The 17,341-nt window shown below is 43.1% G+C and overlaps 1 protein-coding gene across 2 annotated transcripts; it reads left to right on the top strand.

Annotated features, from left to right (window-relative positions):
* Nucleotides 1-833: 833 nt before the first annotated feature.
* Nucleotides 834-6,763, top strand: znf217 (zinc finger protein 217). Of its 2 annotated transcripts, none has more exons than XM_068733740.1 (5): nucleotides 834-1,058; nucleotides 3,284-4,659; nucleotides 4,878-4,985; nucleotides 5,130-6,485; nucleotides 6,582-6,763. In XM_068733740.1, the coding sequence occupies exons 2-5, from the start codon at nucleotides 3,342-3,344 to the stop codon at nucleotides 6,692-6,694; spliced, it is 2,895 nt and encodes a 964-aa protein (XP_068589841.1). In that variant the 5' UTR covers nucleotides 834-1,058; nucleotides 3,284-3,341; the 3' UTR covers nucleotides 6,695-6,763. The 2 variants fall into 2 exon arrangements, with proteins under 2 accessions (XP_068589841.1, XP_068589842.1); XM_068733741.1 differs by lacking the exon at nucleotides 834-1,058 and adding an exon at nucleotides 1,545-1,614.
* The last annotated feature ends 10,578 nt before the right edge of the window (nucleotides 6,764-17,341 follow it).

Below are 17,341 nucleotides of genomic sequence, written 5' to 3'. Positions count from 1 at the left end.
CAAAACAGTCTATACAAGAGGGAGGATAAGGCAATAACCCAGCCTAGTCTGAGAGACGGGTTTGTTCTTTGTTCACTGTTCCTTCTGCTGGACGTGGTTACTAATAAAGTTTTTTTTTTTTTTTTTTCAGACATTGCGTCCTCGCGGATAGGAGGGTGTTTGTGTCTCAATAATGAGTGCACCCTGAAGTCTACTGAATATCCTCATTGATTGCACAATGTATGGATTTAAGTTACCATCAACGCCTGGTGTCTCTTTGGAAGGGTTTCAGGGTGGAGGAGGGGCTGTTAGGCAACTTCACATTAGCCAGTGGGTGCTACTGTAGGTGATGGTCCTTTATCTCGTTCTCTCAGTGTATTCTTCTTAAAGAACCAAACAGTTACTCGCCATTATTCCTGTCATCATTTAGCATTAGCATTAGGATTAATATAATATAGTATTATAAGTTTGGATGTGTCCTATTTCAACAGGAGAAAGCATCCCCCCTTTTTTTTTAAAGTTCAAACATTATACATTTGCATTAAGTATATGGCTTCATCACATGTAAATTGTAGCTATATAAAACGGCCTGCTTTGAGTTATTTTTGTTTTATAAATGGGAAGAAGCTTGAATTTTGCCATGAGTCAACCAACCTGCTTCTGCTTCAACAACAAAACAAACAAAACCAAAAAAAAAAAAACTCATGTAACTGTGAAAAGTTTGAGGCACCCCTCCCCCATCTCCACATGGTAGCTGATGCATGACGTGAGAGCGTAGAAGAAGGGCTACTTCTTTAAAGGTAGGCTGAGTGCAGCACTGCGACTACATCAGAAACAGTTGTTGTTGTGTAGCCTCTGGCTCTAATCAGCATTAGGAACGCACTCTGTGACAGTTTACCCGTATTGAAGTAGCATTTAATGCGCGTTATTATACAGGCGAGTTCCAAAGGCAGTGACGTAAACACAGGAAGAACGAAATATTAGATTGTGTTGGTGTTATGGAATTGTAAACCTGGGTGTTTTAAAAACACACGACAGTGATTCAATGGCAAAGACTGTCAAAGCTGTTCACGTGACTGGTAAGTAAACGGCTCTTAAAAAAAGACGTCATACAGACATGTTAGTATATGTGTTCATATACATTCAAGCATTGTTTTTGTTTTTTGTTTTTTTATTGCCGTGTATCAACATAATGCGTAAATGCTTTTATCTGTTATTCGGGACCACGTGACTGCCCTATGGGTTTTTTGGGGGTTGTCGTGCACGCGCTCCATCTTCCCCCTTGAGAATCGCTGGAGAGCGAGAGAGATAGAGAGCGCGCGTCAGAATTCAACAGCTGCACAGTGAGGACTCTCCAAGTAGAACAAAATATGATTCACATTCAAACAATTGAATAGGTGAGCTGTGCACCTCCTGTAAAACGCGTGTGTGTGTGTGTGTGTGTGTGTGTGTGTGTGTGTGTGTGTGTGTGTGTGTGTGTGTGTGTGTGTGTGTGTGTGTGTGTGTGTGTGTGTGTGTGTGTGTGTGTGTGTGTGTGTGCGTGAAATGAAGAAGCAACTCAACACACACTGCTTCGCTCGCCCGTAGTATCAGTGTCATTAATAATCCGGAAACTCTGTTGGAAGGTATTGTTTGGTGAGTTTCTACAGTTTGGTCGAAGTCGAGACAACAGAAGTAGTGTCGTTAGAAATGCGAGTGTGGACTTAAAGGAGTAAACGTTACCGTGTTGTTAAAGTTACTTTTTTTTAAAACTGGCGTCCAACAAATCAATAAGCAGCGACGTAAGTACACACAAGTGTGGTTATTGTTGATTTTGAACCCCAATCTGTTGCCATGAAATTAACGTTATCGCTCTCGGGACGTGTTGTTGTTGTAGTTGATGTAACGTTACTTAAATGACTCATATGATTTGAATCCATCGCTTTAACGCCAACAGACACGATTTGATTGTTCAAGAGAAGTTAACACCCAAGCCCTCGTGCTGTGCTTATTATACACATATAGAAATGTAATAACCACTCCGTTTAAAAAGCCGTATTGACTTTGAAATTAACTCAACTTTGAGCACCCCCCCCACCCCCAACCTCACACCTCACGTGCAAACGTAACGTTAATTGTACAGAGAGCTGCTGCTTGAATGACAAAGTGTCTGTCGTTAACGCCGCCTCACTCAAAGCAAACGAGTCCCACTGAGTCATTGTCGGCAGATGCATGTGCTCACCTGGATTAAATGGAAAGTTCATTAAAACATGCTAATTAAAGCAAAGTTAGGCAATAAGTAGTAGAAGTGGGTTATATTATTGAGGTGGGGGGGGGGGGGGGGGTAACTTATTATCAACTACATTGCTCAGCCTTAACACTATATTGTATAAAGTATTTTGGTAAATGTAAAAAAAACGAAAGAATGTATAAATATTGTGACTCTACAGTTTTTTTTGTATGTGCTTTGTTGTCACAATCTTCCTTTTCATTTCCTTTTGAACTTGCTGGTCCAGTCACTCCACCCTTGTGCCAATTAAACTTAACAGTGTGATAGTTTATTATATCATACATTCATACTGAGAGAGAGAGATACTGTGACCACAAGGAGGTAGTCCCAGTGGTCACAAAACAAAAGTAAAACAGAAAGGTGTATGCCTGGAGCACAGCATGTAACTGTGGGACGCGTGAGGCAGCAAAGGATTGTGGGCCGGTGTAACATCAGAACAGGTTTATATGTGAGGTTGTCTGCTGTCTGTTGTTAAATGTTGTTTAGTGCCTATCAAACAAAGTCCATGAAACGCTCTCCAGACCTCAGGTGTGATTTTTGAAACAAGATGGTGGTGAAGTTAACAGAAGGCTGAAATGCTACAGTGATCGTTTAATGTTGTGGTATTTAAATACTTTCTAGTCAACCGCCGTACATTAACATTTAATAGTGACTATTATTGTTAACTCTGAAACAATGTAGCTTACGACTTCATGTTGTTTTAAACAAAAAAAGCATATTTAAATGTGAGCTGGAATGACGGTATGAACCGATGCATTCAGATTAACACAAGCTAAGATTTAGATACTAAGAATTAAGAAAAATAATGCTTCTTCTAATTCTTTATTGTCTTTATGTTTTGTTAATGGCCTGTACAGAGAGGAAATGAGTTGTCTATGCAGTTGATTGCTAAAAAAGATACATTTCCTGTTTCTGTGTGGTGTGTTTTTAACAGCTTTGTATCTCAAGTGAGGTAGCAGCTATCTAATCCTGTTTTTAACATTCAGCAAAGCCTAAAAACACTCTTTTTTTGTTTGTTTTCTCTACTGTTTCCAGGTTCCTAATCTGGACAGAGTGTACAGCGTTGTTGTTGTTGTTCCACCTTCAGAGGACCATGCCGACTCACTCGCTGCCACCGTTTGTGGAGAGCCCAGATGGACTTGCCCAAGATATTCTTATTAGTAACAATGCAAGCGTACCAGGACCCGGCTGTAGCATGACACCACACAGCATTTACTCAGAAAAGGCCGTGTTGCAACCTGGAGGAAGCGCACCGCTGTCGTGCATGTTCTGCGACCAGACTTTCACTCATCAGGACGAGCTGGGGCCCCACGTATTAACGCAGCACCCCACCACTTTCTTTGAACCCGCCGTGCTCCGAGTTGAAGCAGAATTCAGGATCCCGGGGGAGCGACCCTGGCCCAAACCGAGCAAATTCCCCACCGACAAAGAAGAGGTCCACAGCTGCATTGTGTGCGGTCAGGTGTCGCATGATGCCACCGACCTGGAGACCCACATGAGGAAGCACAAGGACTACTTTACGTACTGCTGCAACGTCTGCGGACGGCGGTTTAGAGAGCCGTGGTTCCTCAAGAACCACATGAAAATGCACGTTAAACCGGGAGCGAAGAGCAAAGCCCAGCAAGATCTGGAGACCCCAGTCACGGTCAATGGCGTGGTCCAAGACCTCGCTCCAGAACCAGTAGTCACCGTTTACAAAATGTGCATGGTGTGTGGGTTCTTCTTCCCCGACCACGACAGCCTGGCGGAACACAGCAAAGTGCACAACCGAGAGGCGGAACCGGACAAAGATAAAGACGAGGAGCAAATGGACGTCACTACCGAACCCCTTGCCAAGCAGGAAACATTTCTTCACAGTCTAAACCTCATGGCTAAACCTTCTACAGGAAATAGTTTGCAACATGAGAGATCATCAAAATGGATCCCCCAGCTGGATCCCTTCAACACATATCAGGCCTGGCAACTGGCTACCAAGGGCAAGATAGCGGTTGGTCCGAATAATATTAAAGACATTGGCCAGGAAGCCAGCACAGACAATGAAGAATGCGGCTCCGATAAGGAGGAGTTGAGCCACATCTGGTGTGAGGGACAGGGAGACAAAGCCACAAAAGGGGTCCTCGGGAGAGAGATCCGGGCTCAGCCGCCGGCCGTGGCCCCGAGACGGAGGTCTATAATGCAGAAAAGTAAAGTCGCGGTAAGGCCGACCACTTGTGAGGAATGCCAGAGAACCTTCAGGACCTACCACCAGTTGGTGCTCCACTCCAGGGTCCACAAGCGCGAGAGAGGCGGCGGAGAGAGTCCAACTTTCTCCGTGGATGGGAAGCTGGCGAGAGCCGGCTCGCTGGAGCAGGCGGAGGAGGGCTGCGAGGAGGGCTTCGAGGAGGCGGCGCTGACGGAAAACCTGGGTCCAGGTAACTTCAGGGTTCATCACGCGCTCCTGGTTCACTCCCACACGGTCTTAGTGGTGATGCAGGAGTTGAAAGAAATGTTTTTAATACAAAAAAAACCCTCTGTTACAAAGTGCTCCCTCTGCTGATGGGAGGGAGGATAACACGTGATTTCTGTGATTTACATTTCGTCCTTTTCCTTTCTATGTATTCATTTATGTATTTGTGTCTTTTTCAAAAAGGTGAAGATGGTTTTGATCGATCAAAAGTCCGATCAAAAGCCTGCAGCTACTGCGGCAAGTCATTCCGATCCAGCTATTACCTCACAGTTCATCTGAGGACCCACACAGGTATATCCAACACGTTTGGCTTGAATGACTCATTCCTGAATACGAGACTGCTGTGCCTCCGCTGTATACAGCAAGCCACACCCTGTGGCTTATCATTTTTGCAAACTGTGCATCTACTTAACTGTACCGTTTGCTTGGTTTCAGGTGAAAAACCGTTCAAGTGCGCTTACTGCGACTACGCCGCGGCCCAGAAGACTTCGCTGAAATACCACCTGGATCGCCGTCACAAGGACAAACCTTTCGTCGACATTCCCAGCAGACCCGGGCCTTCGGCGCCCTCTCCCATCGATAGGAAACACGGCGATGAACATCCGGCTCCAAATAGATCCAACAAACTCTGGGTTCCTGGAACCAGATCGTGCACCAACGGAACACCAGAGGACAGCACAGGTAGCAGCAAGCTCGGCAACGCTGAGTATGAGAAATTAATCGCCGCGTCTGCTTACTCCCTGACTGAGGATGTAGTCGTAAAGCGCCCCAAACCTGTTAACCTGAAGACGGAAAGGAAAGAGATAAAAGACGAGAACTCCGAGGCCCCATTAAATCTGTCCTTAAAAGTGTCTCTCTCCATCCCCGCCGGTGCGGAACCCAGAAATGCATTAATTCCAATTGGCTGTTCGTTTTGTGCGTATAAAACCATGTACCCAGAGGTTCTGATAATGCACAAAAAGCTCACTCATAAAGACAAGTCAGACGGGACAAAAGTGAATGGATTCGGCAGTTTGAAAGACAAACGTTACACGGGTTGCCCCCCCGCGCTCGAAGGGAAAGACGTCACTCCGCTTCCGATGATTGACCGGCGCCACCCTCGGCGAACCAAGTCCCCGCCCCCCCAACCCGCAAAACTGCAAGAAAAGACGGCCATTAAACCCCCGCATGCCCCGAAGAGGTCCCCCGTCCATGCACCCGTCGTCGAAGAGACCCAGCGTTGCACGCCTGCCGCGGACACGCATCCCAGTCAGGAATCCTCCAGCAGATACACGGAGCTCATGAGGAAATCCAACGCGGGGGTCAAGTACACCATGGACCGACCGGCCCCCCCAGACAGACTGGGGATCGGGGAGAGGAGTTACCCGGCGAGAAGCGGCGTCCTTTGGCACACGGACGCCGCCAGGCTGTGCCTGTCGAGCCGATTTGGGAGCCTCCCCCAGATGGATTTTGGTGAGCCTTCCAGCAAGAGGTTGAAGTACGCGGTACCTAAAGGCAGGGAGGCTGACACCGGGGAGAAGCCTGGCTTCAGAGGACCGGGAGGGAACGCGTCCAACAGGCTGCTCATGTCGGGGAGAGGTGTGAAGACCGCGCCACAGATGTCTGCTCCGTCCACAGTTTGTGACACCTTGGGTTCTTTGAAGACGACGTCTGCGGCTATCGGGGGAGGCTTGGACGCCGAGTGGAGCATGATGGACCTTCTGCGCTCCTACACACCCAGTGACCTGGCGTCTCTCTATCACGGCTCACCGGCCAACCCCAGTCACGGAGGACTGGCCAACCCAAGAGCGGGTATGTATTAGGGTTAGCTGGTTCAGCAGAGGTTCATGGTGCGTCGACGTTGTGTCCTAGCAGTTTGTAGAGTTAACGTTAAAGGTGTCTTCTCAGGGGGCAGAACCATGCTGTACCAACACTTACCCACTCTGTCCAGCCTTCAGAGGAGAGACCCGTCGGGCCCTTTCCCGAACCAACGCTATGGGACCACTGACAAAAGTACCTAGAGTGGCACCAAGGTAAAAGGTTGAAACATATTTTTGGAAGTACACACAATTGGAGCTTCCTTTTTTTTTTTTTTTTTTTCAAACCCTGACCAGAACATCTTACCTGGTGCTTGATTATAAATCAATCAAGTCATACTTGAACACATTAAAAAGTATATTTTTCTTCTCTCTAGACTTGAACTGTACTGCTCCATTATTTTTCCATTCCCCTTTTTGGAGAATTTGTTCAATATACAGATTAAAGAGAGACGCTCAAAATGTCTAGGTTCCCCTAATTTAATATGTTTTCAACAGAGGGAACATTGTGTTGCATAGACATTTCATGGCTGAGGCCTTTATTGTACTTTTTTTTTTTTCTTTCTTTCTTTTTCTTTTTTGAATGAAAAGGTGCAGATCATCTCTCTTTTTGCGATTCCACTGGTGTGCACTGTGATATTTGTTTCCATTCAGAACTGTTGCTTGATCCATATTTGACCCACACTAATGCTCAGATATCTGTAAGTGTCTGTGACATAACGGTAAACCTTGTATGTGGGATAACATAAATATATCTGTCAGCTTTCAGTACATAGAAATTTATATCAAAACTTAAGAAATATAATTTGTGTGAGAAATTGCTGCTTTGTTCACTTACTGTTTTATGTCCAGGCAGTAATTAAGCACTAGTCTATTTTTTGTCCTCCTTTTCCAAGGCACTGAAGGTTTTGGAGGGTTTTTCCTGTTTGATAACTTAAAGGCTTCGGCCCAGCGGTTCACAACCGGGCCGCAGTAACGCGTCCCGTGTTTTGATGAAGTGTGTCTACCTCGCGTTGTGCGCTCGACGCCGTTCTCTCTCGTAAAGCTGCTGTAGCCCCCGTGTCAGCCGAGCCTCCGCTCCTAGATGTCCGTCGACTGGAGACGGATGTCTTTGTAGTATAACTAGACGGACTTGTGTTTTTCGGGTGTCAGGGTATTTGTCAGGCACCAAAATAAAACACAGACTCACGAGGCACAGATCCAGCTGTGGCACGTGATCCACTGTAACGCGGTGCGGGTCGACGAGTTCTGTGACAAGCCCGGTTTTAAACGCAACACAACTACTTTTTGAAATGGCTATCAACTGCTTTTAAGCGGTGCCTCCAAAAATCCATACGCTGTACCAAATTTCACAAGTTCTGTTTGTGTATTAAATGGTCACACTGTATTATATTTTTTTTTTAGACCGCACATTTAGTCACTTTTCAGGAGGTTTGCTTTACTATGCAGGCTTGAAAGTGTTATTTAGTTTCAAGTGGCAGCAGTCGGTACCGGCTGTTCATCAAGTGGTCGTCACTGTGTAGGAGGAAAAAAAAAAAAAAAATGACAGAAGATGTTGATTTAATGGCTTGATTAATTACACACTGTGAACAAAGTCTCAGGTTAACTTGTTTATGAGCCACTCAGTCTATTGTGTAATTTAGTATTTTTGCCACTTTTGAAAGGCTTTGGTTAAGTTATTTCTTTCTCTTTTTTTTGGAGGGGAGGGGGGGGGGTATTCACATTACTGGTGTACTTTATGTAAAAAAAAAAAATGAAAATATTGTTTGAGATTTGTATGACACGTTTCAATAATAAAGTGAAGCGAAAAGCTGCGTGTTCTGTGTTCCCTCACTGCCGCCCACAGTGTCCTCAGTACAGAACACAGAGGAGCTTCAATAAACTCAAATTTATACTGTTTGATTTGACAAAAACAGTTATTTTATGATGGTATCACACCTCTAGTATGCATACATCTACACTGTACACACGGTTGCTTCTATAGACAGCATCTATACGTTAACAGTTATTAAAGAGAGATGGTGGTTCCGTAACCTCTTAACCTGCTCCCAGGGGCCACCCTGCAATGACCGCTTTAATTGCTGACTACAGACTAGTCTGGATCTGATTTAGATCGATTCAGACTTGGATTGTTTTTACACATCCACATTGTCTAGCTGTTGATTTAAGATTTCAGTCGTATCAATGTGGAAGCTGTGGCAGTAACATGTCTTTTCAGAGTAATGCTCCAGTGTCTTCAGTTCCTAACGAGAAAAGATTCAGTCCAGGTGCATCAGCCTCACGCCTCCATTCCAACACAAATCCTTTGCACAAAGAGAAAATGGAAAACGTATGGAATAATCAACGTTAGACGAAAGAATATACAGTATGTTGCATTTCCCCCCCCCATCGATGACCCACATTGACCACTAGAGGGCAGTATTTACAAAGTCTAGATCAGAGCCTTGTCAGATTCTGCTTTCAAAGCCTTGTATGTTCAGTCTGAACAGCAGACCTACATATGTAGCACAGTTATAAGTCGGATCACTGTGACCAGGTTGAGAATGGAATCACAGAACTATAATTCCAAATACAGGAGTATTTATTAGCCTCGATACTGAGCGGAGTAAATTACACACATCAGTCTTCATTTGAAGAAGTGCACTTCTCCAGACAAGACAAACAAAAAACCCCCAGCTTGTACTGCTCTCTCTCTCTGCTTTGAAAGTTACATACTGAATGCTGCGCCTGTGGCCACGCCCTAATTGGTGATGTCATACAGGTGTTACCTGTTAGCAGTCAAAGGCAACGCACCTGCTTTGTGATTCAGTGGGCATCTACTCCCCCATGAAAAATGAAGCTTCACGAGAGAAGTTTGGTCACATCCTCTCCAAGACACGAGCTCGCTGTTGTTGAATTTCCTCACATCTATAAACAGAGAAGACTGACAGAACCTATCGCGGCGCTGCATTCTGTAAACAACAAATTGCAAAGGACAATCTTCAGCACATTGAACACTTTAAACTTTGATTTCCACCCCCCCACCCCCTTCCTCCCCTTTTGAGTAGACCACATCTGTTTGCTGTCTGTTCCCCTGGGCCAGCACTGTGTAATCTATTGCATTAGCTCACATTAGTGCATATCGCCCATGGGCCTTGGTAATCACAAACGCAAAATGAGCATTTCACTTAGCATCACCCTCATGTCCCGTCCCCCCCCCCCCCCCCCCCCCCCCCCCACACACACACACACACACACACACACTATGGCAAACTTAGTGCAAAGGCATGGCAGAGAACGCAAGTCGACAACAGCTTATGACATGCATCCCGCTACTCTCCATCCCCGTGTCCAAAATGCTGCAAGGGCTCTCACGTCAAAAGTCCCTGTAATAGGCAAAGATACACTTTGAATTGTCACTCTGTTTACTTCTTGTTCTCTATGTTTTTGTCTGTAATTTGTGTGTGTGGGGGGGGGGGGGGGCGGGCCTCAAGAAACATTCAAATGTGTGCATTTCTGCCAGAAAGATTTGGCCTGACCTTCACCTACAGTCTGTGTTCCTTGCAGATGAATGGCACTGTAGGCCTTCCTTTCATTAAAGTGCATCATCGCTGGGCTTAAAGAGGACCTAAAATCATTATTGATTTCATACAGTGATGTAAAAAAAAAAAAAAATAGATTATCAACACTGTGCATCTCTCAAGCAATTTCTTTCTCCACAAGTTACAGAAAACAGATTGTATAGATCTAATTAGAACTGTATTTACTTTCCCACATCTTGAATTTTGTATTCCCTAATACCATGCCTCATTGCCAATTATGCACAGAGATCAACCTGAGAGCAACCTGAGATGTTTCATGCAAATTCACATGGGAATATTTTTCTCAAAAATGCTTTGGCATAAAACACCTGAGGTCTTCACAGCTCCTTGTCAAGCTTCTTTCATCACATTAGATTTTGTGTGATTCAGACAGCAGCCATTTTAGTGCACAACTCAATACGCAAATGGCATTTTATGCTTGCATTGCCATCCATTCATCTGTTCAGTGCGTTTGGTTTTAGAGGAGGTTGTGGATACATCTGTGACTGTGTTTAGCGATTCCACCCTCTTTTTCTCCAGTAGTATGACTATCAAATCTCCTACCTCCCCCTCTCCCTGTAAAGTAAACTTCATGTTTTTCTCCTTCCCCTTAAGTGCTCTCTCCTCTTATTTTCAGTCCTTTCATCACTCATAATTGTTGCCTCCAGATTGTCAACTTGCATGAATTAGCAATTGGGCCAGCAAAAGCGGATACGGTCAATTGTTGAATATCCTGTCAGAATTTGAGGCAGAAAGTCTGCTCTGGCTGTGATTGCTCATCATCGTCACCCCATTCCTCTGAGGAAGAGGAGCAATGTAATGGTTCCCACAAAAACAGCCCCTGGCCTAAGGAAAGGGATTTGGGTGTCTGGAGACAACAGGGGCCATATGGAGCGGGCTGAGATAGCAAGGCACATGTACAGAATAATGGATGACGTGTCATGTTTCATGTTGCCGAGAAGCCATCAAGAGACTTGGTTTGGGGAAATCAAAAGGCTCACATACAGCAAAAGCGACTGTTGGACCATTTAGCATTTTTTGTTTATTCTTATGTTGGGAGAGTGCTGAACATATTGAAGCCTTTAAGAATGCGTTGCTCTACTTCCAGTGCCTTTGGTCTGTGGAGGTAATTTGTAAGTAATGATTGTTTATAATAGACAATATGAAAAATAGATGCAAAGATAACATTGTTAGTTCAAGACATAGGCGACTGTAGTATTCTACAAATCTATTTTAGCCACAATAGCATCACGGCTGCACCACTTCGATACAGACGGAAATATCTCAATAACTATTGGATGTACGGACGTGCATGGTCCCCAGAGGATTAACAACCCCATCATCCTCGGCTGTACTTTGTTGTTAGAGTGAATGTTAGCATGCAAACACGGCAAACTAAAATGGTGATCAACATTTCTGTGCATGCTAGCATTGTCACTGTAAGCATGTTAGCATGCTGATGTTAGCTCAAAGCACGACTGGGCCTTAGTTCAGCCTCACGGAGTTGCTAGCAAGGCTAGCAGACTATTGTGTCATTGTCAGTATGAGGCTTTAACAACAAAGATGTTACAAAAGGTGGAATCCACTGCTGTTGTAGAGATAAAGACTCCTCTGTCCAGAGCTCCTCTGCCAGGTGGGAAGGGGGGGGGGGACTGTATACTTAGCCCCCCCCTCCCACACACACACACACACCCTATCTGCTCTACCTGCATGTGGAATAAGCCGAGCACCTCACCTCTGTTTTTCTCCCAGTGTCAGAACTATACTTAAGTGCTGTTTCCGATACCCATGAGTAAGCCCCATAAAAGCTGCCCCATCGCCGCAGCGTTATTGTTTCTTGCGGATGATTGATTGATGGATGAGGGCTGACACTTCAATGAAGCCATTTTCACTGGCATCTCTATCCGATGATGTGCAGCGTATATTTTCCATCCACGCCTCATTGCTCGCCTGTGTCATTCCTGGAACTTCATTTACACCATGTTCCCTGAAGGACCTTTTTTAGCCCCATCTCCCTTTTTTTCCCTCTTCCCCGGCTCCTCTTTTTATCTCCTCTTTTTTTCCATGCCATAAAATAATGCTATTTCTTGTCGACTCTGGAGGGGCCTGGAATCATTTGCAGGGAATGATAAAACCAAAGGCATGGAGGGGTTATTTACAGGAAGTGTAACACTGACAGGGTCCCACTGTTCTGCTTTTTTCACTGTCAGATGCCAAGTCCATGCTGAGACAGGGCAGGGCTGTGATATACATTTCAAACACGCTCGACCTCCACCGCATACGCACACACAATCATTTACGGCTATCTCCACCAGCCAAATTGGGACTTCTAGCATTGCAGATTTTTTACCAAGATGTTGTCCAAACCTAACCGAAAAACATGTTTAAGTATATTAGTTCAATGACAGTGTGATTGAGGTGCCTTCTCTGAGACAATTGCCTGTTTTTGCTCATATGGGGAGCAGATGGTAAGCAGGCATCAGTGCGGCAGGCTTTCTGGGATGACAGCCATGAGATTCCCCCTCAGGTGCCATTGGAGCCCCTTTAGAAGGGGAGAGTGATTGGTAGGACATGGCACCTCCTAAGCAACTGTTTTTTTTTCCCTGAGTTTCCTCATCTTACAGTCTAATCAACAAGATGCAATGCAGCGAGTATGTGCAATGTCACCTAAGACATCATCTATTCGCTTTTTTTTTTTTTGCAGCTTTATGGAAAACAGCGTATTTATTACCAATGATAAGATGCTTTTTAGATTTCCAAATTACATGAGAATTTGTTCTGTTTGTCTGTGCTGCACTCACACCACTGCTTAGCGTTGCTCTATTTGTATCCATCTCTTTAGCATTGATAAGCAGTATATAAACAATTCATGAATAGCTTATAACACATTATAGTGTAGTTGTTTCTAAATGTATTTGTCACCATTATAATCCCTACTGTGAAGCATCCATAACTGGTGTATTATCAGTTGATGAATGTTTGATAACACAGTAGTTGTAAGCACACAATCATACATGTTTATAACAGTTTTAAATAGTTGTAAACGGTTTTAAACCTGCTGTTTACAAACAGTTAATAAACGCTCTATGACACAATGTTATATTGTTATGAGCTAATATATAGATATCTTGTAATAGCTATTGATAACATTGTTTAAAAAAATAAATTAAGCACTTGTGAAATGTTTAATAAACACTATTAAATCGTTGTAAATTGTAGTCGTCTTATATGTAAATATTCATATATATGAACAATTACAACCTTAATCTGATCATGTGCATCCACCCACCCACTCACCCGTCCTTATTTAAAGAAGCAACGCGCGATGTTGTTGGACATTGAATATCTATGCAACACAATCAGTGTGTAATTCCTGCTAATTAGAATTAGAATGTGTTACACGCAGCAGGTTGACTGACTGATCTGGATAACTTTGCTGAGAAGAAACGGGGAACCTTTGCAAAACGGAAACATTGACTTGTTAACTCAACCGAATTATCATTATTCATAAAACCTTATCCATCCACCAATAAATACATAGTGATGCTGTATTAACAAAGTTAATTTCCCCGCTGTGGGACTAATGAAGGATAATCTTAGATTGTCAACTATTTCTTAAAAGTAAAATGTTCACTTTTTATGTTAATACTGACAAATGCTTATGAAATGTTAACGGTAATTTACTTGTGTGCAACTGGACATTGAAGTTTCTACAAGATATGAAAACACACTTATACACAATAATTGTATGATGGTTATTCACGTGAGTACATTCATCCGCTTAATACTTTTCAATGTTTGGCAATATACTTGAGTATTTATTACCATGAAAAGGGAGATAAAAATAAAGATTTTTTTTTTTAATTTTTAATGAATTCATGAATAACCAATTGTAATACATCTATAATTTGACTTCCAATAATATACATGTGTAACAGGTTTATTAATTGTGCACAATCTCTCAACGGCAAGTTTAAAACAGTTTATAGATGTGATTAAAAGTGTGTTTTTAATCAAACGTTCATTAACTGTTTATTAGCCCGCTATGAATGCCTCATAGCAAGTAACAAACACATCATTAAACACGTAAAAATGTTCTTATATTTGTTTACAACTACATTACTGTACGTTAGAAACCATTTATTCATTGTGTAAATGTTGCCAATCAATTCTAGATAGGGGGAGTTCATTTACTCTCCAGTCTACAGATGTGATTACGAATACAAACAGTCTCGTTCCGGACTCAAACAGAGCTGCCTGTGGGTTATATTAAGATGTTAATGTGATATATCTAGCCACCACTTTTATGTGAAACGCATTCGGAGCATCTGCCTTTCAGCACCTTGAGATCGAAGCCTCCCCTACAGTGGACTGCGGGGCAAATGAGAGAACATAATGCACAGTTGAACACATGATGCATTTACCGTATAGTTGTGTGTCTGCGTGCGTCTATGTGGGCTCGGCGTATTTGACCTTGGCTGCTACAGGACATTTTGGTTCATCAGGAAAGATGATTGTTTCCTTTAAAAGATATTAAGAGGGCTGTGTCTAAAGGAAACTGACATGGCTCCCTGCATCCCTGATGGTTTCCACTCCGTTTCTTTTATAGTCACTCAATCGGTATGGGAATAGTGTCCCACCACAGTATTTATACATTAAGCAAGGTCTCGTCTCCAGAAACAAGAGAAGAGCAGTGATTGGCCCCAGAGTATAATTTCTCCCGTGTCTACATTGGCGTGTCATCCTTTATCAATAACCACCTTGGAGGGAGTGCTGCTCTGGTTCCAGGGATATTGACCTCTGTGGTGATGAGGGTACGTGAACGGTGGTCATCCGTTACCACAACCCATACTTGACCCTGTATTATATCCGCATGTAGAGAGTCTGGGAGGAAGCTTCTTTGCTGGGATCAGAGTGGGACGACATGCAGTAGGTGTCGCCACTCCAGGAAAACCCTTCCACCACATGCCTGGTAAGAAAGACAAACAGTGTCCCATTTCACAAAAAAAAGAAAAGAAAAAAGAAAGACATGGTGGTGCTCAGGCCTGCAGTCTCCTTTTAAATGCATCCCGTGAAGCCATTATCTGATTGCAGTACATTTACATTTGATCACTCTGGTATTCTATGTGCTGGTGCAATGCAAAAACAACAACATAAGAATGAATGGGAAGCTAGATCTTGGAAAGGAGGAGCGAAGAAGTTACGCATCCATTCCACAAAGCAATAGCCCTCCTCTTCTAATGCATTGTGACACTGAATACTACACACAGAGAAACAAGTAACCTCAAATTGAGTTATTCTTCCTACCTGCCAGTAATCCGGTTGATAAGCACTATACATGTAGATTTCTGGGGAGCAGAGAAATCAGATTACCCTGAGTTGAACTGGGATTTTCAGTCTAAATTGGCTGTTGTTCCTCGGGTCTCTCATTCTATCAGGATGAATGAGGGGAAATAAATGATTTGACTTTGCTCCAGATAAATTGTCTGCGCAGGAGCACACGTAAAGAAAACAGTGCTAGGGTAATTGAACATACGGAGATGCACCACATATACAGTATGCATTTAATGCTAAAATACAAGTTTCAAAATCTACAAAATGGTTGGATGATTTATTGTAAGTTGTCTCTGTGATATTTAGGTAGATAAACTATTTTAAATACAACAATTCTGCAAGATTTCATCACTCGTCATTCAAACATCGGTGAGACCTCTAAACTTGTAACTTGGTTTTGAAAAGCACCTGGAGGAAATGTGATAAACTGTAACGGTTTACACCTTTATTGTGAAAAGCCTGTCCTATATAAACCTAAGAAACTAAACCAGGATTAATCTGTTTTTATAAACCCAACCCGGGACCCAGAGCTGATGAGATCAGGCTAATAATAGTCTGGCTTAGGACGGTCTAGAGTCTACAGTCCGTGAGGCTGTGCTTAGGCACGGTGGGGCTTTCAGATAAATGCAAACATTGCAACCGTGGATGTGTAAAGAGAACTGGATACAACGTTGGAGGCGGTGCCCCACTCATTCCTAGTTGCTCAATGGAGCAAAAGAATGTTCTGATGATCTTTTGCATCCATAGAGCAAGCGCACTAGCGTTTCCTTCAACCCCGCAGTTGATTCACTTAAAAACTGTTGTAATTCCACCGTCTGGCCACTATGTAAAATTAGCTTCAAAGCCTGGCGCTCCTCATGCTCACAACGACAATGCTCACATGCTGATGTTTAGCAGGTGTAATGTTTTACCATGTTCACAGTCTTAGTTTAGTTTGGTAGCATAATAACATGAAAAGAAAGTACAGGTAAGCCTATTTGGTCATAAACCAAGATGGATAGAATTTAATTTTGACCTGATGATAGCACCAGATGAAAAATTAAGAACTCGAGAAAGTAAAAACAAATTCATCATGAAGGCCTGCACCAAATTCCATGGCAAACCACTCAATAAAGCCATACAGGAGCACAACTCCAGCCATATCAAGTCAATAGGTGATGCTATTTCAGTGTGGAGCTCAGCCACAACACGAGATTTATAGCAGGATTTTATTTCTCTTTAAAATAAAGTTCTCAATTGGAGTTTGCTTTTTTTTGGTTTGTAGTAACATAACAGCATCTATAAGGCAAAACTACTGTTTAATAAGCAGATTTTCCTGTTTGCCGCTTTAATTTTTGACATTTAAAGAGAGAATAAGTGTAAGAAACTGCTACATCAGGATACAGCCATGAGTTCTTTATTACCATTATTCTAACTGCAAAAAGTATTCAGACCCCTTTACTTTTTTTTTCACATTCTGCTAGACTCAGCTCAAGAAAGAGCCCCGGTTGTTGTAAACTTCTTCTGTTTAAGAATTATGGAAGCCACTGTGCTCTTGGGAACCTTTCAAATGCAGCAGAAATGTTTTTGTAGTCGTTCCCAGATCTGTGCCTCGCCACAGTCCTGTCTCTCTGCAGGCAGGCCTTTGGTTTTTGGTCTGATGTGCATTGTCAGCTGTGAGACCTCATACAGACAGGTGTGTGCCTTTCCAAATCATGTCCAATCACTTGAAATTTTTAGCGCAGGTGGACTCCAATCAAGGTGTAGCAACGTCTCAAAGATGATCAAGAGGAATGGGAGGCACCTGAGGTAAATGTCAAGTGTCAAAGCAAAGGTTCTGAATACTTATGTCAATGTGATATTTCAGTTTTTTTTTTATTTTTGTGAGAATCCTGTTTTCTCTTTGTCATTATTGGGTGATTGATTGTATTTAGCATAAGGCTACAACATAAAAAACATTGTGACAGAGTCTGAATAC

The sequence above is a fragment of the Cebidichthys violaceus genome, unplaced genomic scaffold (assembly GCF_023349555.1).
Source record: "Cebidichthys violaceus isolate CVI_PGR_0920_01 unplaced genomic scaffold, fCebVio1.0.p SCAF_6, whole genome shotgun sequence".
Lineage (NCBI taxonomy): Eukaryota > Metazoa > Chordata > Actinopteri > Perciformes > Stichaeidae > Cebidichthys > Cebidichthys violaceus.
The sequence above is the reverse complement of the archived record's forward strand: the minus strand, read 5'-3'. Positions and strand labels throughout refer to the sequence as shown.

Bases quoted from the DNA above. Each gene is read 5' to 3' on its own strand.
- znf217 (XM_068733740.1), top strand. From the start codon at position 3,342: ATGCCGACTCACTCGCTGCCACCGTTTGTGGAGAGCCCAGATGGACTT. The intron at 4,660-4,877 runs GTAACTTCAGGG...TTTTTCAAAAAG, and splicing joins GACGGAAAACCTGGGTCCAG to GTGAAGATGGTTTTGATCGA. The intron at 4,986-5,129 runs GTATATCCAACA...GCTTGGTTTCAG, and splicing joins TCATCTGAGGACCCACACAG to GTGAAAAACCGTTCAAGTGC.